Consider the following 27,590-nt stretch of genomic DNA (forward strand, 5'->3'; position numbering starts at 1 on the left):
TGAACCGAAGTCTGGAGAAGTATCTTAGGTGTTTTTGTTTCGAACAGCAGCGAACTTGGCCGAAATGGTTGTCCTGGGCAGAATATTGGTTCAACACTACTTACAATGCATCAACAGGGATGACACCCTTCATGGCGGTGTATGGGCGTGAACCACCGCCGCCACTGAAATTCGTAGAAGAGACCTCTAAAATTGAGGAGGTGGATGTAATGATTCGGCAGCGGAATGAAATACTAGACAAATTAAAATCCAATCTCCTCAACGCTCAACAGAGGATGAAGCGAATAGTCGATCGAGGCAGACGCGAGGTCGAATTTACAGTGGGGGATCAGGTGTTTCTTAAGCTGCAACCTTATAGGCTCCGCTCGTTAGCTTCGCGACCCAACGAGAAATTGAGTCCACGCTTTTACGGGCCCTTTGAGATAATGGAAAGAGTTGGAGAGGTTGCCTACAAGCTCAAGCTTCCGGAGACAGCAAAAATTCATCCGGTCTTCCATATTTCCCAATTAAAAAAAAGGATAGGCCCCTCGGTGACCAGTATTCCACTCCCGATCGGTTTGAATGAGCAAGCTGAATTGGAGGCACAACCTGAAGAAGTCTTGGATTTTCGCTATTCACAACATGGCGACTTGGAGCTGCTTATCAAATGGCATGGCTTACACGAGCATGATAATTCGTGGGAACTATACCGAAATCTAATTCATGTTTTTCCGCATCTGCACCTTGAGGACAAGGTGCCTCTGGATGGGAGGGATAATGTTAGGGCTCGTGTTTACGTGAAGAAGAAGAGAGGAAGCAGAAAGGCCAAGCTGGAGACACAGGTTGAAGGATTAACAGACAGTAACGGAATAAATAACACTGGAAAGCTCACTGGTGAGCAGTCTGGTGAAGCTCCAGGTGACAGCAACTCAGTAGCAGTAAAAGTAGCAGACAGGCAGCAAAAGTATGGGGATCTGCTGGAAAAGAAAGGCACCCTGAAGGAACTAGAAGCTGAGCTGGCACGTAAGGATTGGTGGGGCTATAGTGAGGAGCCATATGATAAGAGCTGGGAAGGAGAAGGAGAGGGGGAGGAAAAAGAGAAGAAGAAATAGGGGAAGAGTACCAGCCGGATAGGAGCTGGAGTTTGTGGTGTATTACTGAAGCATTTCTATTAACTGGAGTTTTGTGGTGTATTACTGAAGCATTTCTATTAACTGGAGTTTTGTGATGTAATACTGAAACATTTCTGTTTTATTTTGTTAAACCGTTTATGTTTAATTCCTGGTTATAACCAAATTCTGCGTATGTTGGAATGATTGCATATCTCAGAACATTATTGATTTGTAATTGACAAAACTATGGGAATGCAGTTATTTTATTGAACTCTTTGTAGAGTAAATTTATTACATTGGGAAATTACATTTTCTCTTCCATTCAGTTCTTCTTCTACTGTTCTATTGGGAAGGAAACCAGCAGGAACCCAGGTACACGTCTGGCAACACAGGAAGCTTCATTCGTTCGCCCTGCTCACTACTCAGGTACCTAACAGAGTGTATCTACCTAACCGTGTAGAACCTGAAAAGGCGAGGAGTTGCAATGATCATACTCTGGTATACCAGGTTTTACTTTAAAAGAAATCCAACTGTGTAAGTTTTAGCTTCCTACTTGTCTTCCCTAGATTATGAGCACTCTCATCATTAGGTTGGATAATAAAATGTTTGGTTGGTTATTCTTTGGTTTTTCATTCCTTTCCCCTTCTTTTGTTTCGTTAGAGTCAAGTAAGGCCAATACAATGGCCAAAGCCCTACACTGATGAAGTTCTTGATGAGCTCAGTCAGAAAGGAGTTATGAGTCTTCTGGCAGTTCCAGTCAGGTGCATGACTAGTTACAAATTTAGCATTTTCGTGTGTCGATATGAGCACTGAAATGGCTATCTACACAGTTAAATTAATTGTTGCATTTACAAATGCAGCCTTGTGAGTCAGCAGATATAAACACTGGGAGAGATTGGTATGGAGTGACGGGAGTTGGCTCTTGAATCTGGCATTCAAAACTGGGGGCATGTAGCGGCCCTCAACTGCACACCTTCCTTCATCATGCTCTGGCAGATGCTGCACTAGAAGCCTTACCTTCGGCAATTGCTATATCTTCCTCAAGGAACAACTCCAATGAAGACAACAATGGCTTTGTGAGATCTCATTTGAGAATTCATGACGATGCCACTGTCTTGAGATAGTGTGATAATTTGACCAAACATTTGTGTTGAGAATACTGGTGATCCATGCAAAGACCAGATGGAATGCAAAAATTGGAAAGCTGATGATTTGGCAACGATTATACTCTGGCATACCAGGTTTGATTGTGAAACCCATTTTCATATGTTTTAGCTTGCATCTTTCTTGTCCACCCTTAATTATGAGTACTGTCACAACTGCTTTCTACCAACTTTCTTGATCTCATATTTTTGTTCCTCTTCATTAGGTTGGGCACTATAATGTTTGGTTGCTTAATTCCAGCACTGATGAAGCTCTCCTTGGGCTAGGCCAAAATGGTGTCATGAGTCTTCTGGCATTTTCAGTCTGGTACATGACTCGTTACAAAAATATCAATTTTGTGTGTCGATATGAGCACTAAAATGGTAATATACAGAGTTAAATTAATTGTAGTATGTATAACTGCAGCTTTGTGAGTGAATGCATAAAAGCCCCTGAAGGCATTTACATGGAGTAAAGGGAGTTGGCTCTTGAATGTGGCAATCAAAAGTGGGGATGTTTTCCTGCCCTCAGCTGCATGTGTTCTGCCATCACAGATCTGGCAGATGCAATACTAGAAGTATTGCCTTCAGCAACCGCTATATCTTCCCCAAGGAACATCTCCAATGAAGACAACAGTGACTTGATTTTGGTGATAGTGGTCTGTATTATGATCCCAAGTGTAAAATATGAGACTCAGATCCCTTACAGATATGTATAAACTTTTAGTATGAGATTTATCTAGTTTTGGGTTTTCTAATCTCAATAGTTAATTTTTAGATGTATTTCTTTCAAAGTTCATACCAATTTGCTATTGCAATGATAGGAATGGGTTATGATATTTTAGTTTGCTTCCAATGGTTCCTTGGACAAGCATTTGTCTGGTAATTTCTATTTTGTTTTGCAACTAAAATTATCTTACATTGGGTCGCTGTTTTTCTCATACTTTGATGCCTATTTAGGGGTGTTTTTGAAAAGAAATCATGCTATGCATCCAAAATGATATGGCATAATGTTACACCCAATGGTATGTTCAATATCTTTTGCAATTCATATTGTCTATTGAATTTAGACCTATTATCACTTTTGCAAGATATCCCGACTATATATTCTACCTAGGGTTGCAAATGAATTAAGTCACAAGTAGCTTAATTATTGTCAAGTTAAACTAGAGCTCACTAACTCTCAATTAAACTTTTAAAAATTTGAAATTTTGGACTTACAATCTTCAAATATTACATTTAAACTTTTAATAAGGGGGTAATTGATAAATTTATAACTTATGAGATTTAACTAGCATTTCCTCTCTAGAGCTAGAGCTGACATGTCGTATCTCAAGCTCGAGCCTCCCTAAAACCCAATCAAGTATTAAAATAACTTGAGTGAATCTAACTTGGATATCTATTGCGTTAGATACTCCTTTATTTTTGTTTGTTTGACCAAGGTGGAATATTCTAACATTTAATACATAAGACGATCTATTTAAACTTATATATGACTTATTTTATTAATCTAAAATAGGGTTTAGCTTTTTTTATATTACTCATAGATCCATTTAAGTTTTGACAAAAAGGTTTAACTTCTTTTAACTCAACCAATTATATTCAAACGAGTTTTAGATTAATGTTTATTAGGTCCTTACATCTTTGATACTTCGCTAGAAATATAAATCCTTCGACATTTATTAATTACAAACTTCTTAATATTGTCCTAATAGAAATATATTATACTGAGAATAATAATATAATTCTACAAAGATTAGAAAGGTATTTCCTAATCCAAATTGTATTATTTATTAGCTTATAAATACAAGATTTTGAGAATGAAGTTAGCTCACTGATGGAGAAACATGTGAGATCATCATAGAGCTTGTCTTTGGAAATCTTTCAGGATATCAGTTTTGGAAGGTATCATATTGTTTGACCTAGTCCTTTTCTAGGTATTGGGATATTAATATTCCTTTTGAGTCTCATCTATTTAGACTTGAGAATGGGTTGTCTCAAGGCTAAAAAATCCTGACCTGAGGGGTATAATTGCAAAAATATGGGTTGTGCGTCAGGGCCTGTGAGGAAGGCCTATGGGCCTGCAAACATTTTCAATTGACTGGTCCATCAAAACACCCACACTAACACAATCCAGCAGCTATGATTCGACCTGTCAAATTAGACACACCCAACCCATTGTCACATTTACATATATTTAAAATAAAATAAAATTTACATTAGCTATGATGATATTGCCTTCCTAAATATAAATTTGTGAATCCAATTTTAGAACAAAAAACATTAACAAAAAAACAAAAAAAGTCAATTTAGAAAGCAAGAAAAACACAAAATATAGGATTTTGTAAAGAACAGACAACAAATTTATTGAAATTAACAAATGAAAAATGGCAATCAAGATTTAAAAAAAGTTATTATTTATCTAAATTCGAAAAGAAAATAAAGTTTTTATTTGCCACATTATTTATTTATTTGTTTGTTTTTAATGATCAATTTTCATCTTAAAAATCATGCCTTAAAAAAACTATTAATACCTTTGGACTTCTCATGGAGCCAACAATCTCTTTACATTTGGACTTCTCACATTAATTAAATAAAATTAACCAATAAAAATATTAATAAAATTAAATTATATATAAAGAATTTGATAAAATATAAAAAATATAAATTAAATTGTTAGTTATATATTATCCTCGTGGCCAAAGGGCTTATTTCCACCTACAGTATCTTATTTTTTAAATTCTCACTCCTTAATTTAGAAAATTTTATTTATCCACTTATGAATAGTTAAGTTTATTAGTTTTAAAAGTAAAATCGTTATTTTATATATAATATTAAAAATAAATTTAAATTTTATTTTTTTCCCTCTGAAACTCTAATAACTACACATTTCACTCATAGACTAAGTTTTAAAAAACGACATTTTTTTCTCTATGATTTAGTTTTCAAACTCCAGTGACCTCTCCCTCCCAACTCTTCCTCTCTCTCTCTCTGGAGAGCTCTCTTCTTTCACCTGGACTTCCGACTGATGCATTTAAAGTTTAGAAGATGAAGATCTTATCTTAATCGTCTCCCTCCCAATCTAGGAAGACGATCATTTTTAAAATTTATGAGAGAAAATGGAATAAAATTTTGAGGGGTTAGGATTCTGTTAATTTTAATTGTCTATAAATAGATAAATAAGATTTTCAAAAATAAGAGATAACAACTTAAGAAAACAAGATACTTTAGGTGAGGATAAGTCCTTTGGCCTATCTTTGTTGAGATTTTAGGAATTTTAAAACATTTTAAGGGATATAATAAAAATTGTAAAGACAAAAAAAATTAAATCCATCAACTAATATTAAAAATAGAATCCGATCCTCGTAATTTTTGGATTTTGTCTTAAATAATCTTAAAACGTGATAATCTATGATTAGATTATCAACAAAAGTATTTTAAATTTGTCATAATTGATTATTTGTATCATTGGCAGGGGCCTCTTAAGAATTATGTAGAAATGGTATTCAAGAAGCAAGATCCAACAGAATATGGGATGTCGAAATTCACAAGAATTTATGCTTCCAATTTGCAGAATGGGACTGGAATATGTGCTAGGGATTAAACTTTATAAATTAATAATAATTATATCAATACAATGGCACTGTTGTTTTATCATGTGACGAGATTTGCTACTCTTAATCTTCTTGGGATTCTCTGTTAATTTTAATCATCCACAATCCATCATCTGACAGTCCCACAATCGTATAACTTTCTGTTAAAGACAACTCCATCAGATATTAACTTGGAATTCAAAGCATCCTTGTTTCTAATGTAAAAAGTGTTTAAATAAAGGGATATTAGTTAAAATAGGCAGCCACATTCCCGTCTAAACCTTTTTCGGCAACAATTTTTACCTTTTACCTTTTTAAACAAATTATTTTTTTCATTCCAAAAATACCCTTCATCTAATTTCTTAACTTTACCGTAACATTTCGCTGATTAATTGCTTTCCTTTCACGAAAAGCAAGATTAAACTACCTGTAAAATTTATAAATTGAAAAACAGATTAATATTTTATAAAATAATTGATTCTTACATATCGAAAATAATACGTTTTTCTCTAAATTATCTGTAATGAATAAAATTTATAAATTAAAAAATAGATTAATATTTTATAAAATAATTGATTCTTATATATCGAAAATGTTACGTTTTTTCTAAATTATCTATAATGAATAAAATTTATAAATTGAAAAACATACGAATTTTTATAAAATAATTGATTCTTATATATAAAAAATGCTACATTTTTTTCTAAATTATCTATAATGAATAAAATTTATAAATTGAAAAACATATTAATTTTTATAAAATAATTGATTATTTTATATAGAAAACAATGCATATATTGAAAACGGTATGTTTTCCTTGAAACGGTACATTTTCTTCTCAAACAAGTTGTGTGAAGAGACGCGAGAATTTGGAAAGGGGTGTGGGAAGGGAATGGGTGCATTAAGAGGTGTGCAAATTTGAGAAAGGGTGCGAAAATTTGGAAAGGGGTGCGGAAACCTTATGGAAAGGGGTGTGGGTGCGGGAATCTGGAAAGGGGTGCCTGTCTGAGATGATTGCTAGATTTGTGAGATCACCGATACATCTATGTAACGCTCAGAGAAACAAGGTCCAAGTCATCGTTTCCTCCCTTCCACCAACTCTGAAAGCAACTGGATAAATTTGATTGTTTCCGTCCTTGCCCACAGCAATAAAAAGTGTACCCCAATATTGCCCTTTCAAGAATGCCCCATCAATACAAATAACAAGACGACAATACTCATGGAATGCTCTAATAGAGCATCCTAAAGATATGAAAACAAATTGGAATCGATTATCCGAGTCAATTTCAATTTGTGTAATAGTATCAGGGTTTCGTTGTTAAAAGTTATAACAAAATATCGGTAATAATCTAAATGACTCTTCTAGTGAACCTCTAATCTCGTTCAACGCCCAATTCTTTGCACGCCAAGCTTGTGCATAAGATATATCAATTTGAAACCTATCTGCTATATCTGTTATAATTTCTTTCGGCCTATACACACGGTCACCAGCAGTAAATAAGGTCTGTAAGATTTTTCCAAGTGCTCTTTTACCTGCTTGCCTGTGGTGAGGTCTTATGATATCACGAGGACAAGTATGTGTTCCTAATTTATGTAATACAAATATATTGCTATTACTTAACTTGACCCCTCCCGCTTTCCATTTGCATTGTTGATGTAAACACTTTATATCTCATCTCTTCTTATTTGAGCTCGAGACCTTGAATTGATAACCATTTTCTATTGCATCTCTATATAATGTATCTTTTAAAACTTGTTTAGATGCAAACTGGTCTGTCACTTTGAATTTGTCGTCTGATGGTGCAACAATATGAACTTCAATTCCTTCATTTTCAACATCTCTATAGGGTTCTGGACCACCAAAAAATGGATTGCAACTATGATGTATTAGAGCAATGTCAACTAAACTTTCAGGTGTTGTCACTGACGTACCAACCCCTGCATCATCAATAACATCATCACACATTTCTGCACCATTATAATCTCTATCGCCCTCATTATCACAACCACAATATTCATCTTCTTCTTGAAGGTTAATATCATTTCTTGGTAAATCATCTGTTTGATAACAACCTTCAGGTGTACCCCATATTGGTTCTAAGCCTCTTTCACCATGTGCCAAATCTTGAGAAAAAGGATTCTAACCAATATCGTTCTCAATACCATCTATATTTATCCTGCTACTTCTTGGTACACTTTCTGGTTGTGTATATATGTTATCCATGGAATAAATTTCAGTTGATGGATTTTGTTGAATCCTTCGATGAATCTCTCAATCTGGTTGTGAATGTTGCTGATAATTATCTTAAAATTCATTTTGCTGTAAAACCACTTCAAGAAAAAAAGGAGACTTTTTGCGAGACTTACATAGTTGCATCATCATTCGGATATCATAATCATCTTTCAATAAATAAGGCGAATCGCTAAACTTTGTTGGATTTGACATATAAATTTTAATTTCATTAAAACTTTGATTGATACCTAAACGAGAACATACTCATTCCTTAAATCCTTTGTAATTGATTCTTCTATTGACCAAAAATCATTTTTGAAATCCACTGATATATTTGAGGTTATTACCCTCTTTATTGTGCCATTCTCCACCGAATCCAAACATAAACATCACTCCTACCATTCTTTTTGATGGATGGATTCAAGAATAAAAAGATGAGATTGGAGTTATAACGCAGATTTGGACTATTAAAAATAAGTAAAGAAAGAAAGAGATCTTTGCGAAATAACAATAAAGATTTCTTTATGGAGGAAGTAAATAATCGTAGTTTTATTAATATTGCAGTAAATACATTCATCTGCCGCAAATCTACCCTAACTAAATATTAATGAAGAATTGAATTCTCTTCTTATTAAAATTAATCATTAAATTCTTTTAAATTTTCTTAATAAAGGGTTTTCATTAAAGATGATAAGTTTTGCATGCATGCACACGTCCACACATTAGGGTTTTCACGCACCCGTTAGATTATAATGTAATGCACCCATCCACGCACCGTCGCACCCGTTGTCGCACCCTTTCAGCAATTCCCACACCCTTTTGGCACTTGTTGCACCCTTTCAACACTTGTCGCACCCTTTCGACAATTACCACACCCTTTCCACAATTCCCACACCCTTTCGACACTTGCCGCACCCTTTCAGAAACTGCTACACCATTTTCGCAATTGTCGCACCTTCCACGCACCCGCAATGCTTGCTGCACTCTTTCAGAAATTCCCACACCCCTTTCCAAGGTTTTCGCACCCCTTTTCCAAATTAACGACCATTTCCGCACCCTTTCTCAAATTTTCGCACCTCTTAAAACGCCCATTCCCTTCCCGCACCCCTTTCCAAATTCTTGGATCTCTTCACTGCAACCTCTTTGAAAAGAAAATGCATAGTTTCAAGAAAAATGTATTGTTTTTGATATATCCATTATTTTCTATATATAAAAATCAATTATTTTATAAAAATTTAATCTGTTTTTTAATTTATAAATTTTATTCATTACAGATAATTTAAAGAAAAAAGTATTTTTTTTATATATCCGTTATTTTTGATATATAAGAATTTCAATTTATAAATTTTATTCATTACACGTATTAATCTTAATGCTTTTCGTGAAAGGTAATCAATTAATCGGCGAAAGACAAGCGTTGCGTTTGAGAAATTAGATGAGGGGTATTTTTGGAATGAAAAAAACGGTTTGCTTAAAAAAGTAAAACGTAAAAATTGTTGTCGAAAAAGTTTTCGGCGGGAATGCTACTCCCTATTTTAATTAATATCCCTTAAATAAACATCTCTAGTGGTGCAGTACCTCTTAAAAAAATAATAATAAAAGACTATTTCGGATGAAAATGCATCCAAATAAGCTGATTTAGTTCTCAAAATGTTATCCACCGAAAAACAAAAACAGCAAGAACAAAGCAAGGAAAACGACCTAGTAACCTCCCTTCAGATCGTTAACAACATCATATGGAATGGGTGTGACGGTTTCCAATGTTGCACCTTCCACCATGAAATCTGGTTTAGGGCCCTCTGGTTGTCTCTTTGTACTGATGACCTCACCCCTGGCCTTTGCTTCAGCCTTGAGCTCATCATTCTTCTTCTTCCTCAGCTTGAATTCCTCGGTACACCTGGATGGCTGCACATGCTCCACACGAACATGGATCCTCTTCCTAATTATCGTGTTACCCACCTGTACATAAGCATATGGAGCAAAGTTCAGTATGAAACTTCCCATCAAACATTTATGTACCGCATATAGACAATAAATACAAGCAGCCAAAATTACTTTGTCAAATAACCATAGACCCAAACTAATCAAACAAATATAATAATTCTCCCAAGAGAATAAAAAAAAATCAGACAATCCAAGTGGTCACAATTTGGTCAATAGATGATATTGTATCCCGTAGAGAATTACAGAGAGTTATTAGATCACTTTCTACAGACCACTCAAATAAATTTTTGTATGGATTACAAAGAAATGAAAACATAACAAATACAAATAAAGACTACGATATATTCACACATTCATCAGTAACATAAACAAACACAGAAATCCAAACTTATAACAACCAAACAAATCAACCATTCATTAGATCATACTTACCAAACACATCAACCATTCATACATCCAAGACAACCATCTTTACCATTAAGTTGGAAGCATTACAAAATCAACATAGGTAGAATCTAAGTAACATTATAAGAATAACCTCTTTCCAGTCGCTTACATTATGTACTCACAAATCACACCCACAAACATATACTTAGATATTAAAACTCTTAGCAACATAACTAAAATTCTTCACATAAATTTCATCGCTTGGAACATTTGTCTTCTAGCCAAGGAATTTTGCATAAAGTTTGGAAACCAGGGCTGCTTTTGTCCCTGTTTCTTTTGCTTCCGAAAAATTCCTGCAGTAATTATGGAAACAGAGTCTGTTTCCAGGGAGAGTGGTGTCCTGAAACTGTTGTATCCTGTAGTCTTCGTCCAGCTTTACAGGACCCAATAACGGCTGCAGAAGTCATGATACAAAACCCCAGACACTGCGTTACCCACCCGGATGTGTTCAAGTTTCCCTGGATTGTGGTCCTGAGTCGGTTTTGAAGCCTGGACGAGTCTTTTATGTTGTTCCGAATCACACACTTCGCCAGTTAATGCACCAAAAGGAGGGTCGAGACACAGGGCTTTTCCAGGGAAAGATTATTCTTCCCCTGGTCCGAAGGTTACTTCTCGGATGGAATCCTGTATTTATGAGATGGATTTATCTACTCGATGATAAGGGCATGGTCAGAAGCTTAAAGAGCAAGATTCGAGTGAAGTTTCCAGCGAGCTAAGCTATAATTTTCATCGCTTGTGAAAAATGGAAACCCTGTGGTTACAGAAAACAAAGTGAACACCAGGTGTGAAGATTGGTCTGAAGACTTTTCAGGATCAAAATATCTTCTTGGTCCTGACGAGAAATACAAAAACAAATTCTACAGAACACAATCACTACCGTTCTGGGCTTGATTCGATTTAAAATCCAAACAAGATAATCAGGATTATTCTCTGAAGAAACAACACAAAAACCAGCAACCAGAGCAAGAAAATCGTCAGGTCAATTTGCTCCTGGAAGACAAGCCTTTGTTTTCTGTAAAGCATGACAGCAGAAGAACTCACAAAGTTCATGATTTCTTGCCAAAATATGACTTAAAATTAGACCACAACTCTTCCCAGAAGATCACAATTTTGTGGAAACTTGGTTATGCCCTCAACTTGTATATATTTTATAATATGCTTGACGCTATACACAACAATATAGGGAATTTTATTTCTCAGAAATTCAATAAGTTTAATATTGGTATTGAATTTCCTAACTCTTGTTGATGTAGCTCTAAATGCCTATTTAATGATAATGATACTGATACTCTTACTTACCCAAAAACAAAAAAAAAAAATGATACTGATACATTTCTCTATCGCTACTACTGGATCAAGCATCTGTTTTCTGGAGAGAATATTTACGTGCTGTTTCTGGTTTAGTATATTCTCTAATTTCTTGCCTTTATGTAGTAAATCCATTTGTATATCATAAACCATTTGAGAAGAATAATATGTCAAGGAAGATGCATATATATATATACACATGTATCAAGGATGCCTGTATGTAGCATAGGGTCCTGGTATCAACGAGAAGGTTACATCAAGTCTATGGCTGACTTGACTCAGAAAGAGTTGATTAAATTCTCAGAGCCTTAGGAGGTCACGACATTCGTTATTGCCTATAGAACCTGAAATGCCCAGGAGCTGACAACGACCATACTCTGGCACACCAAGTTTGACTGTAAAACCCAATTTCAAAAGTTATTAGCTTCCACCTTTCTTGTCTTCCCATAATTATGAACACTGCCACAGCTGCCGTCTATTGAATTCCTTGATCTTAGATTTTCTACCCTCGTCACTAGGTTAAAGTTTCGTTGGTTAATTCCTTGGAATTTTCATTTATGTCCCCTTCTTCTCTTTTGTTAGAGCTGAGTAGTGTTGGTACAATGGTTGAACTCTTACACTGATGAAGTTCTCATTGAGCTTGGCTAGAAAGGTGTCCCAATTGTCTTATGGCAGTTCCGGCCAGGTACATGACTAGTTACAAAAATAGCAAATTTCGTATGTCAATATGAGCACTAAAATGGCTATCTACAGAGTTAAATTAATTGTTGTATTTACAATTGCAGCTTTGTGAGTGGGTACACATAAACACTTAAAAGAGATTGACAGGAGTATAGAGAGTAGGCTCTTGAGTCCAGCATTCAAAACTGGCGACGTGCACCTGCTCTCAAATGCACATCTTTCTTCATGAAGGATCTGGGTCTGGCAGATGCTGCACTAGAAGCCTAACCTTCAGCGACTGTTGTATCTTCCTTAACAAAGTAGAGTGAATCTCAGAAGACTTTGGTTATGGAGAACAAATAACAGAAAGCTTAATAAATTGTTTTTGAAAATAATCTTGACATGATAACAAGTTATGTCTTCTTAAAAAAATATTTAGTCAGTCAGAGACAAATTATCTAAAAATCTGGTTTGTTTTGCAGAAGGAAATTAAAAAGCGAGAATCTAAATGGGAATGAATCATGTTTCAATATCAAATGATTATTCTTGTATGAGTAGTCATATTTTATAGTAATCTAAAGATTTTATAATTGTATCTTGTGAGTTGAAGCAAGTACAAGGACCATATAATAAGAGTCGGATTTCTGTGATCCTATAGACATAAAAGGGATAGATTATCATATATATAATGTCAGAAGAATAATATTGTCTTGTAAATAAATATATTGCTTTACAAAATATTGCTAGCGCCAACGTTTGAGTTGATCATGGCTGGGGTGGGCATGAGATTACTTTGTCACCTTCTCGACACTGGGCTCGAAATCAGGAGGGTAATGTCCCATTTGCCTAATGTAGTCGAGCAAGACTGCAGCACATCCTGTTGTTGGGTCGTTAATTGCACCGACATAAGAGCAAGCGCATTCCTTAAAATCCTAACAGCAGCTAGTGGCTGGGAACTTTGGTCCTTTGCATTGGGTTGTGAGAATGGTGAAATCTAGAGACTTAAAGTCCGCAAGTAGGGTTGGATTTGAGTCGAGCCCAAGCTCAAGTGATCCCAAAACGAGTCACACATAAATGAGATTAAGCCCGAGTTTGAGCTTTGAGCCAAACAGCTCGGCTCAGCTCACGAGCCAAGGCAGCTCGCCCATTCTCATTTCTCAAGCTGGGTGGGACGTTGTCCTTTTAGTCTTTTAAAAGAAGAAGCTAGATTGAAAGATTGAAAATCCCATATGATTGTGCATCTGTCAGTTCATATATTGTTATATCTATTTTTCATGCATGCAAAGAGACAGAGATGAATTGTTATTCAGAAGCAAAAGAAAACAACAAACAAAACCTCTTCAGTGTTTATTAGACCGAGAAATGAATTGTATGTTTAAACAGAAACTCAAAGCTAGTTGTGGCTGTGAGTAAATAGTTCATAAAAATTACTTATTTGGATGTGGCAAAGAGAGAAGGAATAAATAGAAAGAAACAAAACAAGAGCCAAGAAAAGATGGGGTTTGAATGAGTGGTTAACAACATGGGCAAATCAAAACCCTCGTTAAATAATTGAATCTACTGCAACAGTTAACATTTTGCAAAACACTAAATTCATCTTTGCTTTCTGGAGAACAAAGTTACAGTTGCATCAATCAATGGACAAACACTAATATTCAATTGCAAGGTACAAAAATAATTATCTTAATAATTTTCATTTTGATGAAATAGATATATGTTAACATGTTTAAATCTCTAGATTGAGGCTACTACCTTTTTATATAGTGTTATTTGTGTACCCTTTTAAGGAATAACGTTCATCTTTATTTGTTGTATTTAATAAAATTGAGGTTTATTCTTTATATAATGTTATTGTTAATTGTTTTTTAGTTCTTAAAAATTTTTTTCTTAATAGAATTAAGTACCTTTGAGCTTAATAATATATATTTCATATTCTGAATGATGAGAAATTCCATAGTTTTTGTTGTTTCTTTTTTTTTTTTTTGTTGCTTAATGAATTTTAATTGAAATAATGATATTTATGTAATTCGATTTAATAGATGAGTTATTATAATTCAATTTAGTTTTAGATTGTTGAAAAAAATACAGAAGCACTTGGGTTTTAAACAGGCTCGATTAAGCTCGCCAAGCTTAGCTTGTGATCACGGTCGTTAAGCCTACTCAAGTCGAGCTCGAGAGCAAGTTGTCTTGTGAGTGAGCGGAGTTTGAGTATTGAATCTTTTGGTAGCTTGGGCTCGTTTTAACAGTAACCGAGCAAAGTTCGCACTTGAGCTTGGCTCGGCTCGAATCCAACCTTATCCATAGGGCAATCTACACGTTAACTGTGCAACATATTTAACATCAACATAATATTTCTCAATGCACATGCGCATTATCAGTACTAAACAAAAAATTCTTAGCTTGACCAAGGTTTCTGCCTGCAAGAGATCCAAAGACATCATCTGCATAATTATCCAAAACGGCAACAGATTCAATCACTACCACATAAAATCACCTAAAAAAATGCAAACTCAAATTGATAAGCTTTTATTTTATTTTTTGGTGATAAGGAATCCTACCTGCAGTGAAAGCAGAAGAAGACAAACCCACAATCACAAATACTAAGAGAATTGAGCAGATGCTTCTACTCTGCTATTTAAGCGCAGCGTGAGTTATCCGCATGGTTACATAGGGAAAATAAATAATTAAGTGATAACTTATATAAGGAAAATTAATAAATGAATATACATTCCATTATAGAAGAAACTATTCAATTAACTGACAATTTCCTAATTTGTTTAAGATTAATAGATGTGGATATTGATTTGGGAATTAATTGGAAAATACAGGGCAAAACAGAGCTTGGATTTGTAGCGGAAAAAGAAAAACAGACAAGCTGAAGAGGTTTTAGATATCATTCGCAAATTTATAGTCTGTTGAATTCTGATTCATTGAATTTTTCTAGAAATAGAAACGATTAAAATCCTTCCTGCACTACTAATGATGCAACAACTGAACAATCTGAATTGTATTTACATTTTAATAGCTTTTTTTAAGTAATAATCGAGAATATGCTAACTCATTTTAAGGTAGAAATAGTATAAGGATCTGCATACGTAAATTCTTTATAAAAGAAAAGAATATGAAGCAAGTAGCCTTCAGTAGAGAGAAAAGGCAAAGATGGAACCAAAGAATGACTTGCAAGGTTAATGGAATCAAAGAAGCCTTGAGGGGCAGGCAAAGTATATATGAAATCCAAAATACCAAAAGGAACTTGGGAAATTGTTGAAAAGTGCTCTGTTTTCCTCTGTTTTGTAGAATGGTTGAAAAGATTCTTAAACAACTTTGAAAAGAATTGAACCAAGAAGCCTTGAGACAGAAGGAAAAGGATGGAAGCATTATAAGATAAGAATTACACACCATTCTCTTCTCTTTTCTACATTCTATCCATCATTATTCATCCTCAATCTCTCAACAATCAGAAACACTCAAAAATTTACATCATGGAAATTGTTACTGCACCTGTGAGTTCCATTTCTGAGATTATTTTCAACCGTTTGTTTGATGCAGCAGGCCGTCAGATTGGTTACCTGCTCAACTACAATGACAACATCAAAGCATTACAAAAGCAAGCTCACGAACTCAAGGCAACCAGAGACAGCATACAAGTTATAATTGATGCTGCTGCAAGAAACAGAGAAATTATCTTACCTAATGTCCAAAGCTGGATATCAGAGGTTGATAATGTCTTTGCAGAAGCAGAAACGTTATTGGAAAATGAAGGCAATGCGAACAAGATGTGCTTCAGAGGGTGGTGCATCAATCTCAGATTGTTCTACCGGTTCAGCAAGCAGGCAAAGCAGAAGATAGCCAAGATCACTCAGCTCCAAGAACATGGAAAATTCCAAACTCTATCTCAGCCTGCTCCTCCTCCTGCGGGCATTATCTCTCCAACTGTGGGATTTTCTGGAATTTTCAAATCCAGAGAATCAATCAAGAATGAAATTATGGAGGCCTTGAAAGATGACAAGGTCAGCATAATTGGAATATGTGGGTTGGGGGTTGTGGGTAAGACCACACTAGTGAAACAAGTCGGCATACTAGCCAAAGAGCAAAAGTTGTTTGATTCAATAGTTATGGTGGTTGTGTCCCAAACCCCAAATATCATGAATATTCAAAGAGAAATTGCACACATGCTGGATCTGAAATCATTATCTGATTTTCCTGAATCAGCAAGAGCAAGTTCTCTATGGGAGAGAATTAAGGGGGAAAAACGAATCCTCATAATATTGGATGATATTTGGAGAAGAATTCAATTGGAGGAGATTGGCATTCCTTTTGGGAAGGACCATGGAGGTTGTAAGATCGTGCTTAACTCTCGGAGGAAAAATGTATGCGATCAAATGGGCTGTGACAAGACATTTACTGTTGGAACTTTGACAAAACAGGAGTCATGGTCGCTATTCAAGGAGCTTGTTGGAATGGATGCTGAAAATTCTATTATAAGCTCAATAGCAAGAGAAGTAACTGCTGAATGTGATGGTCTGCCGATTGCGATCGTGACCGTAGCCAGGGCACTGAAGAACAGGGACATGTATGAGTGGCGTGATGCCTTGCAACAACTTAAAAGTTCAACATCAACAAACATTGAAGGAATGCATGAAAGTGTAATTTTGTCCTTGGAGTTGAGTTACAATTTTCTTGAAAGTGCGGCAAAATCTGTCTTCTTATTTTGCTCTGTATTTCCTGAAGATTTCGTAATTCCTGTTGAAGTCTTAGTGAGATACGGAGCAGGATTGAGATGGTTCAAAGACTTGGGGACAATTGAGGATATTAGAGTCAGAACACATGCCATTGTAAGTAACCTTATCTCTTCTTTTCTATTTATTGGGCAAGAATATGATAAGAAATGTGTCAAAATGCATGATGTAGTTCGTGATGTTGCACATATCATAGCGCCCAAACACAACCACACATTCTTAGTGAAAGCTGGTACTAGTTTGAAAGAGTGGCCAAAAAGAGATACATTGGAAGATCTCATGTGTATCTCATTAATGTTAAATGATATTAAAGAAGTACCAGATGCGATAGAATGCCCAATGTTGCAGTCGTTACTACTGCAACGAAATTCCAAATTGGTTGTCCCTAACAATTTCTTTCAAGGCATGAAAAATCTTGGAGTTCTAGATTTAAGTGAAACTCAATTATCACCATTGCCTGAGTCACTTTCCTTTCTTGTAAACCTTAGAACTTTGTATCTTAATGGTTGCAAATTGGGTGACTTATCTATAATTGGAGATCTTAGCAAACTAGAAATTCTTAGCCTTTATGGTTCTAATGTTAGGGAAATCCCCATATCTTTTAGCCGATTAACTCATATGAGGCTTTTAGATTTGAATAATTGTAAAGAGTTGACACGAATAACACTTGGTGTCATATCCTCTCTTTGTAAATTAGAGGAGTTGTACGTTTTGAAAAGTTTTAGACTTTGGGATTTAGAAGGAGATGGGGGAGATTCAAGAAACAATGCGAAGCTTGCTGAGTTACAATTCCTGTCTAGAATAACTAGTTTACAAATTATTATCCCCAACCTAAATTTCTTAGTTGATAATGATGTGCCATTCAAAAGCTTATCAAGCTTTACAATAATAATAGGTGCTCCAATAAATTTTGAAGAACTTTTTATGTCTTTTTCAAGGGAGTATTCACGAAAATTGATGATCTCATATAATAATGAGGTTATGATTTCAGGATTACTTGATTGTCTAAAGAATTTGGTAATTGAAAGAACAGAGTGTCTATTTATTATAGGTTTGGATAACATCTTTCATGATCTAGTAAATAGAAGACTCAATGAACTAAAAGGTCTAGCAGTGATTAATTTGGAGGTAACATTTCTTGTAAATATTTTGGAATGTTCATCAAATTCAAGTTTCCACAACTTAGAGTCTTTATGGATTGATAGCAATCCCAACTTGGTTGAAATATGTCATGGTGGACCCTCAATCCAGTCATTCAATAAGCTCAAATTTTTAATTGTTAGCTGGTGTAATAGGTTGTTGAATATTGTTCCAAGTAATTTGTTACAAAACTTTCAAAATCTAGAATATTTGAGAGTAGATCGCTGTAATTCAGTGGTATGTGTATTTGACTGTAATGAGGTTAAGGTGGTAGACAGAGAAACAAAGATGCTCTCGTCATTAAAGAATCTAGAATTGTATTATCTAGCAAATATGACACATATATGGATGGGTGGCACTCAATTCAGAAACCTATGCAACTTGAAGAGATTGATTTTGTATAAATGCCCGAAGTTAATTAAGTTGTTTTCACGAGCTTTATTGCAAAGTCTTGTCTGTTTGGAAGATATGACAGTACAATATTGTTACAGTTTAGAGGAGATTTTCATAATGAAAGAAGGGGAATTAATACCACCAAAGAAAGATCTTACCACAACTTTATCAAGTTTGGGAAACTTAAGGTCAATATATATATCTAATTGCTTTAAATTGAAAAAACTATTCACCCCCTCCATAGTCAAAAGCCTGATAAAGCTTAGGACTCTTGTAATAGTTGGATGCTCAACACTGAAGGAAATAATCACAAATGAGGAAGCATCATCATCATCAATAGAAAGGATTGTGTTTCCTGGTTTGTTTCACTTGTTCCTTGAAGGACTAAACAACCTTGGTTGTTTTAGCTCAGGTTCACATTCAATCGAATTCCCAGTTTTGGAGTCAGTTCATATCAGTAAATGTCCAAGTATGAAGATCTTTGGTTATGGTGAACAACTAACACCAAAGCTCAACAAAGTTGAGACATTTATTTCCACTTTCGAAGAACAATGGATTGGCAACCTTAACTCCACAATCCAACGATTGTTCGAAGAACATCAGATATGTGAAGTAATTAATTGTTAATTGTAAACAATCGTAAATAATTTTAATAAATTGCATTTGAAAATTAATAATTTAGACATGATAATAGATATGGTTATATTGTTAGAGAAATAATAAATTATGGAAAAATGTGAATTGTTTTGCAGGAGGAAATTAGAAGACAACAATTGTTGTATTTACAATTGTAGCTTTGTGAGTGAGCACATAGAAACACTAGAAGAGATTGCCATGGTGTACAGGAAGTTGGCTCTTGTATCCGGCATTCAAAATTGGTGATGTGTACCCGCCCTCAAATGCACGTCTTCCTACATCATGGATCTGGCAGATGCAATACTAGCAGCCTTACCTTCAGCAACCGCTATGTCTTCCTCAAGGAACATCTCTGATGACGAAGACAATAAATTTGTGAGATCTCGTTCGAGAATTCATGATGATGCCACTGTCTTGGGATAGTGTTATAGTTTTCCTTTCCATGGCATTATTAGTTTTGGCTTTATTCAAAAGTAGTATTTTGAGCAGGGGATGATACAAAAAGTGAAGAAGCAATCGGCATAAACCAGGATCAGTGTAGCAAAGGCCTTGAGTGTTTTAAATATTTATACTATTTGAACAGTAATTGGATGTAAAATACATTTTTCATTCTTCAGTGGAAAACAGATCATGGAATTGTAGCTTGAGATGAGCATGGAATTGCTTGATATCAAACCCATTCACATGCCACTGAAGATAAGGTTGGAACGTTACTTCTGAACCCTGGAGGACCAGAGACATGACACGATGTTCAGCCATTTTTGTTTAATTTATTTGCAGATCCGGTAATTCAGATTGTCCCTCCATTCTTTTTTCTTAAAATTATTCTCTCTTTTTATATTTATATCTTTAAAATGTTAGGTTTACACAATTTTTTTTTTGTAAAGGACATCGTACGCCTGCCCGGGTTATTCCGGTTTATTCAATGGCCCTCGGCAAATTTAATTTCTGTTCTACAGGTTGACATGTCCTGCTATTTGTGGCATTGTTTATGTTTGGGCCATGTTTGTTCATTGCATTTTCCCTATTTTCTTCTTCTTTTTCTAAATTTTTACTTAGAAAATCAGTGCTTTTTTTTTTTTTTCATTTTTATCCTTCAGTTTTGTCTGTAATATTGTGTATTGTAATTTGAAAAACTTGTTGCAGGCACATGCTCTTAGAATTGCTCTGGAAGGAAACAACTCACCTGTCAACATCTATGTTGGAATGAGGTATTGGTACCCGTTTACAGAGGAGGTAGGTTTTAGTCTTCTCACCTTTTTCCCTCACATTGAACTGCCATGTGGTTTATGAGCTTGTATCCTTTTGTTTTGTTCAATGTGATTTCATGGATCAGTTTTTAAACTCTTCTAAAAATAATTGAAAAATAGAAAAAAGAAAGACAGAGCAAGAGATAAGTTGCCCTTTTTCTACTTTTAAGCTTCTTTCCAGTGTCCAATTGCATTATTTCAGGACGTTATGTTTTAACTACCGCTTTATGATAAGAATGACCCCTGTCTATCTTAAAATTGTCAGTGTCCTGATAGGTCAAAATTTGGCTACTTTTGACAGATTAAAAGAGACAAAATTACAAGGCTCGTTGTGTTCCCACTTTATCTGCAGTTCTTTGTCTCTACAACTGGGTTAAGCATCCGTATTTTTGAGAAAATATTTAGGTGCTGCTTCTGTTTTAGAATATTCTCCAATTTCTTGCGTGTGGTAAATCAATTTGTATATCATATAACATTTCTGAGTGAGAATAATATGTCAGGGAAGATGCATACCTATCAAGGATGCCTCTTTCTATCATATGGTCCTGGTATCACCGAGAAGGTTACATCAAGTCTATGGGTGATTTGGTTCAGAAAGAGTTGGGGAAATTCTTAAAGCCTGAGGAGGTGCATTTACTTAGTGGATACTCTTTTTCTATATGGTTCTTTTGCAGAACAAAATCTGTATTGTATTAAAATTTGACTTGCTTCGGTTGTGGTCATTTGATGGGATAAGCTCTCTACGACTTTTCTAAGTTCTTATGTGGAACTATAGGTAATGGTATTCTTTAGAGCCCATGGAGTACCAGTCAATTATGTTGAGAATGCTGGTGATGCATACCAAGACTAAACGGACGAGTGAATCTACCTAGCCATGCAGAACCTGAAAAACCGAGGAGTTGGCAATGGTCATACTCTGGCTTACCAGGTTTTACTTAAAAGAAACCCAATTGTGTAAGTTTTAGTTTCCATCTTTCTTGTCTGCCCTAAATTATGAGCATTGTCATAACTGTTGTCTACTGACTTTCTTGATCTCTAATTTTTACTCTTATCAATATAATTCTTTGGAATTTTCATTTCTTTCCCCTTTTTTTAGAGTCGAGTAAGGCTGGTACAAAGGTTGAGGCCCTACACTGATGAAGTTCTTGATGAGCTCGGCCATAAAGGAGTTATAAAAGTAGCAATTTTGTGTGTAGAAATCAGCACTAAAATGGCTATCTACAGAATTAAATTGATTGTTGTATTTACAACTGCAGCTTTGTCAGTGAGCACGTATAAACGTTTGAAGAGATTGACATGGAGTGCTTGAGAGTTGGCTCTTGAATCTGACGTTCAAAACTGGGGACGTGTGCCCGCCCTCAATTGCAGATCTTCCTTCATCATGGATCTGGCAGATGCTGCACTAGAAGCTTTACCTTCAGCAACTGCTATATCTTTCTTAAGGAACATCTCCAATAAAGATGACAATGACTTTGTGAGATATGCTATCAAAATGTTCTTCAGTTCTATCTTAGCATTCATTTTGCTTCTGTCGCCAAACTGGGTTACACAATGAATGCCTCAAGAAAAAATCTTCTACTGTTAGCTCTCATGCTCTATATCCCAAGAGAAAAATTTCAACTGCAGTAGTACATCTATCCACTAATCATCATTGTCAAAGGCGAAAAGTGCCCAAAGGCCATGAGTCCTATTGCCTAGGTGAAAAAACCAGGCGAAAGCTTCACATTTTTACCTAAGACAGTTAAAAAGTTTATGTCAAAGTAAATTGCAATTATATTTACCTTTTTATCAATCTTTTAAAATAAAACATTTTAAAGAAAGATTGTAATTCTATGTATATATAAATATATTTAACGTCTGTTTAAAATTATAAGTATGAATTATGACTATAAAAATAATTGATTATATCATAATCAATTAACGTGGAAACACTCAAGACTTATATCTAGTTCAGTTGTATCCTGTATTCTCCTCCCTGTTTCGTGGCTCAGCTTTTCGTATTCTCTGTGTATCTTGTGAGTTGAAACAAGTACAAACATGATATAGATATAATAAGAGTTAGATTTCTGTAATATTATAAAAAAGGGGTACATCATCATATTATGTCATAAGAATAATATTGGTTTGCAAATGGATATGTTGTTTTCCAAAACATTGCTGGTGCCTGCGTTTAAGCTATTTGATGGCTAGGGTGGGCATGAGATTACTTTGTCACCTTCCCGACACTGGGCTCGAAAAACACCAGGAGGGTAATGTCCCATTTGCCTAATGTAGTTGAACAAGACTGCAGCGCAATCTGTTGTTGGGTCGTTGATTGCATCGGCATAAGGGCAGGCGTATTCCTTAAAAGCCTTACAACAGCTAGCGGGTGCGAACTTTGGTCCTTTGCATTGGCTTGTAAGGATGGTGAAATCCAGAGACTTGAAGTCCACAGGGCAATCTACACATTAATTATGCAACATTTTTAACATCAACATAATATTATTTCTCAATACACATTCAACTTCTAAACATACCATTCTTAGCTTGACCAAGGTTTCTGCCTGCATGAGATCCAAACACATCATCTGCATAATTATCAAAAACGGCAACACATTCAATCACTGCCACATAAAATTAATCACCCAAAAACAAAACAATGCTAACTCAAATTGATAAGCCTTTATTTTATTTCTTGATAACGAGGAATCCCACCTGCAATGAAAGCAGAAGAAGATAAACCCACGAACAGAAATACAAAGAGAATTGAGCACATGCTTCTACTCAAACCCAACTCCATCATAAGTGAAATAATTTTTGTTGTTTGTTATGTATTCATAGTGTATGAGTTCATTTATATATGAGTCTTACTTGTATTACAAGCAAGTGATAACCTATTTATATTAGGAAAATTAAAAAATTAATTGATTACTTATATTAGGAAAATTAATTTTTTTCCTGTTAAATTTATATGAATTCATCTAATCAGTATATTAGGAGAACAAACTATTCAATTAATTTACCAATTTCCTAATTTGTCAACCTCTGATAACAACAAATTTTGTTATATTAGGCAGAAATCAGCTATATAAGGAAAATTAATAATTAATTAATAACTTATATCAGGAAAATTAATAATTTGTATTGATTTCAAATGAATTTACAATATTTATTTTCAGCAGAACAAAATATTCAATTAATTTACAGTTCATAATGTCCTAATTTGTCAAGCTGTGATAAGAATAATAGATTTGGGAATTAATTTCTAATTCGTTTTCTTATTTCTATATATATATATATATATTTTTGTAATTTCACTTGTTCCCTGCAATAGTACATCAAAATAATAGCATGGCCTACTGGATTTTTGAAACTTTAGGGATGCTTGAAATAAATTCTAAAAGAGTTACATCCAATGTTTTTAAAAGTAGATAGTTAAACGGGCAGTCAGTTGGGTAAACTCTTTACATAGATATTAGGCCAAAGGACTTATTCTCACCCAAAGTATGCAAAGAGTATTTGTCATCAAGGAAGACGAGTCGTCTTCGTTTTCTGATGATGACAGCGCCGCATAATATCAGAAGGGGGACGACTGAAAGGAAGATGCATTAAAGAGGAAGAGACGTTACCTACAGATCACAGGAGAAGTTTCTTCATTGCTGAAAAAATTGAATGTTGAGTGTTGTAAATACTTATACTATTTGAACAATATTTGGATGCAAAGTAGAAGACGCTAATTAAGTAGAAGGAGAAGAAGAAGCATATGCAGAGAAAATAAGTAATATAACAACTCTTCTATTCAATTTTACATATTTATCTTTTTATCAATATAAAACATTTTAAAGAAAAGAAGTAATTCTATGTATATATAAATATATTTAATGCACGTTTAAAATTACAATTATGATTATAATAATAAGAATAATTGATTACATGGTACTTCAGTTGTATTCTGTTTTTTCTCCCTCTTTCGTGGCTAAGCTTTTCATTTAGCCTTCTGATCCGATATCAGATCTCTTGCAATTCAACACCTATACTAAACACTCAAGACTTTTGTTGCTAATTGTTTTTAATTATTTAAAAACTGACAACTGTTGAGTCATATCATCTTTGTGGAAAAGACACATGAAGACATTTGATTGAAGCAACTACAAGTTTTGTGAATAGATGTATTGTTTTCCAAAACATTGCTAGTGATAGCCAGGGTGGGCATGAGATTACTTGGTTACTTTCCCGACACTGGGCTCGAAAAACACCAGAAGGGTACTATCCCATTTGCCTAATGTAGTCGAACAAGACTGCGGCGCAACCTGTTATTCAGCATAAGGGCAAGTGTATTCCCTAAAAGTCTTACAACAGCTAGCGGCTGCAAACTTTGGTCCTTTGCATTGGGTTGTGAGGATTAGGGGTGAGCAAAATACCTGAACCGGAACCGGAATCGGAACCATCAAGTACTTGGATTTCATTTCCGGGTAGGAACTGGAACTGGCTTACCTCGGGGAGGTTTCAGTTCCAATTCTTTGGAACTGACAGATTCTGGTGCCGGTTCCAAACACTTAAGAACTGGAACTGGGGGTAGGAAGTGAATCTAATACACAACAAGCTGATCCCTTTATCATCAATCCAGGACTATGCTTATCTGACTCATTGAACCACTACAGACTTCCCTTCTTCATCCTAGAAAATCAAGAAATCAAAAAATTAGAAGAAGCATGTAAACATTAACAATAGAATTATGTATACCCATTTTTAATACATAATTTATGCACACAGTTAATATATTATCATGTGATTTGGTGATTTTGATTTAAAGATAAAATAACATCCAATCATATAACATATCATATGTGTACAAAAAATGAATACGCATAATATTGCTCAAAGATTAAACACACCAGCACCATGCAAAGATTGATCTTGCTGGGAGAAGAATGGCATTAAATGTAAAGAATGGGAGCAGTCACAAGTCTCCTTTATCACTTAAATTCATTACCTTCTAACAAACTGAAAACTTCTTCTTCTACTTTGTGTTACAGAGATAACATAAAATACCCTTTGCTGCTGCTTCTTTTCATTCTCTTATTTTCCCATGGATAAGTTTATCTTTTCCTGTCAGAAAAAATATTTAATATCACCTCAGTTACAACAAAATTTAAACCTTGAGACCTTAAAAGAGAAAATGGCCTTTTCAGAAATTTTTAGTTGTCTGTTCCAGGTAGGATTCGGACCCTACCCAGAATTGACCATCTCGGTCCCAAGTAAGAACCTATTTTAAAAGGGACGGGATCCGGTTACTGTTCCTAAAATAGGAACCGACTGGTTTGCGTTTCCTATTTTTTAACAGGGTATCCGGAATGTCTCACCCCTAGTAGGGATGGTGAAATTCAGAGACTTAAAAGTCCACAGGGCAATCTGCACATTAATTGTGCAGCATATTTAACATCAACATTATATTTCTCAATGCACATTCAACTACTAAACATACCATTCTTGGCTTCACCAAGGCTTCTGCCAAATACATCATCTGTATAATTATCAAAAACAGCAATACATTCAATCACTACCACATAAAATCACCCAAAAACAAATTAATGTAAACTCAAATTGATAAGCCTTAATTTATTGCCTGCAGTTAAAGCTGAAGAAGACAAACGCACAAGCGCAAATACTAAGAGAATTGAGGGCATGCTTCAACTCAACCCCAGCTCCATCATAAGCGAAATAATTTTTGTTGTTTATTATGTAGGAATTTATTTATATTACAAGCAAGTGATAACCTGTTTTTGCAAGGAAAATTAATAATTGACTGATAACTTAAATAAGGAAAATTTATAATTTGTATTGATTTCAAATGAATTTACATTCCATCGTAGAACAAAATATTTGTACCATGTGAACAATATTTCGATGTAAAATACTTCTTTCATTCTTCAGTGGCTTGATTCCCCCATACCATAATCACAACATACCTTGTTTAGATTCATATCAGAATATTGTAATGAAAATCCAGGGGAAAACAGAGCATGGAATTGTAGCACAGAGAGATCAAAATGTACATAAACCAATTTTGCACTTTTTGGTGTAGTATTATATTATTAAAGATTCTCTTCGCAAATTTTATTGTTTATGTTTCATCAATATCATAAATAGGTGATTTCTTTCAGTCTGGCAAGGCGGCAGGCTGACGACTAGTTAACAGAGGAGCTCAACACAGTTATAGGTGCATTTGGGCTCCAAATTCCCCTCACTCTAAGGGTCTACTTAATCTGTGATGCTTGTAAAATTACTTGGTTGTTGAACATCAAATAAGTTCAAAGTCTTCAAATTTTACTACTCTCAACTTGTCCTTGACTTGTAATAGAGAAAGCTGATCTATATGCAAGTGGAGTCGTTATTTGGAGCTGCTAATTGGCATCAAAGCAACTATATATTTATTTTACAATCTATCAGACATGTCAGTATAAGCTCTCGTTAGAGTCTTGTGTTTTCTAGAGCTGTTCAAGTAAAATATATTTATTTTACAATTTTCATTATATGTTTAACAAATGTGTGAGAGCTTTTTTGGAAGAGTAGGAATCAGAAGCACAACATCAATCAGCACAAGCTTTCTTCTGAGAAGATTTCTTCACCAAGTTTATACAATGTTAGCATTTCCTACAAATATTTAATGGCACACATTTTTTATTATTCACTACAACAAATTTGATGAAAGGCGAAAGAAGATTTTTGCCCAAAAAGTCAATTGTAATAAAAGGTCAAATCATCACAAAAGACGCATTATCAAAGGATAATACCCACAAAAAAAATTGTCCTTAATGACGAACTTATGTTTTGTCATAAAACAATATAAATTTTAGGATGAAATTTTTTCTCTATAAACGAATTTGATTTCATTCTAAATAACTTTATTTTGTTTAAAAAAGAACACATTTAGGGACAAAATATTTTATAAAAGGATACACATTTGGGGACAAATTAGTATATAATTTGTTCACTCTTAGTATCCAAATCGTAATATACGATATTTGTTATTAT

The 27,590-nt window shown here is 34.6% G+C and overlaps 1 protein-coding gene and 1 long non-coding RNA gene across 2 annotated transcripts; one reads left to right on the forward strand and one right to left on the reverse strand.

The window, feature by feature from the left end:
- The first annotated feature begins 1,762 nt into the window (after positions 1-1,762).
- Positions 1,763-2,927, forward strand: LOC123209817. Its single transcript, XR_006501136.1, has 4 exons — positions 1,763-1,852; positions 1,952-2,332; positions 2,461-2,561; positions 2,661-2,927. It is a non-coding gene; the product is annotated as an uncharacterized LOC123209817 (long non-coding RNA).
- Positions 2,928-22,270: 19,343 nt separating this feature from the next.
- Positions 22,271-23,355, reverse strand: LOC123203337 (GPI-anchored protein LLG1-like). Its single transcript, XM_044619680.1, has 4 exons — positions 23,271-23,355; positions 23,093-23,179; positions 22,792-23,016; positions 22,271-22,308 (listed from the first exon to the last, which is right to left on the reverse strand). Exons 1-4 carry the CDS (start codon positions 23,353-23,355, stop codon positions 22,271-22,273), a joined length of 435 nt encoding a protein of 144 aa, XP_044475615.1.
- Between the last annotated feature and the right edge of the window lie 4,235 nt (positions 23,356-27,590).

The sequence above is a fragment of the Mangifera indica genome, chromosome 2, assembly GCF_011075055.1.
Source record: "Mangifera indica cultivar Alphonso chromosome 2, CATAS_Mindica_2.1, whole genome shotgun sequence".
Lineage (NCBI taxonomy): Eukaryota > Viridiplantae > Streptophyta > Magnoliopsida > Sapindales > Anacardiaceae > Mangifera > Mangifera indica.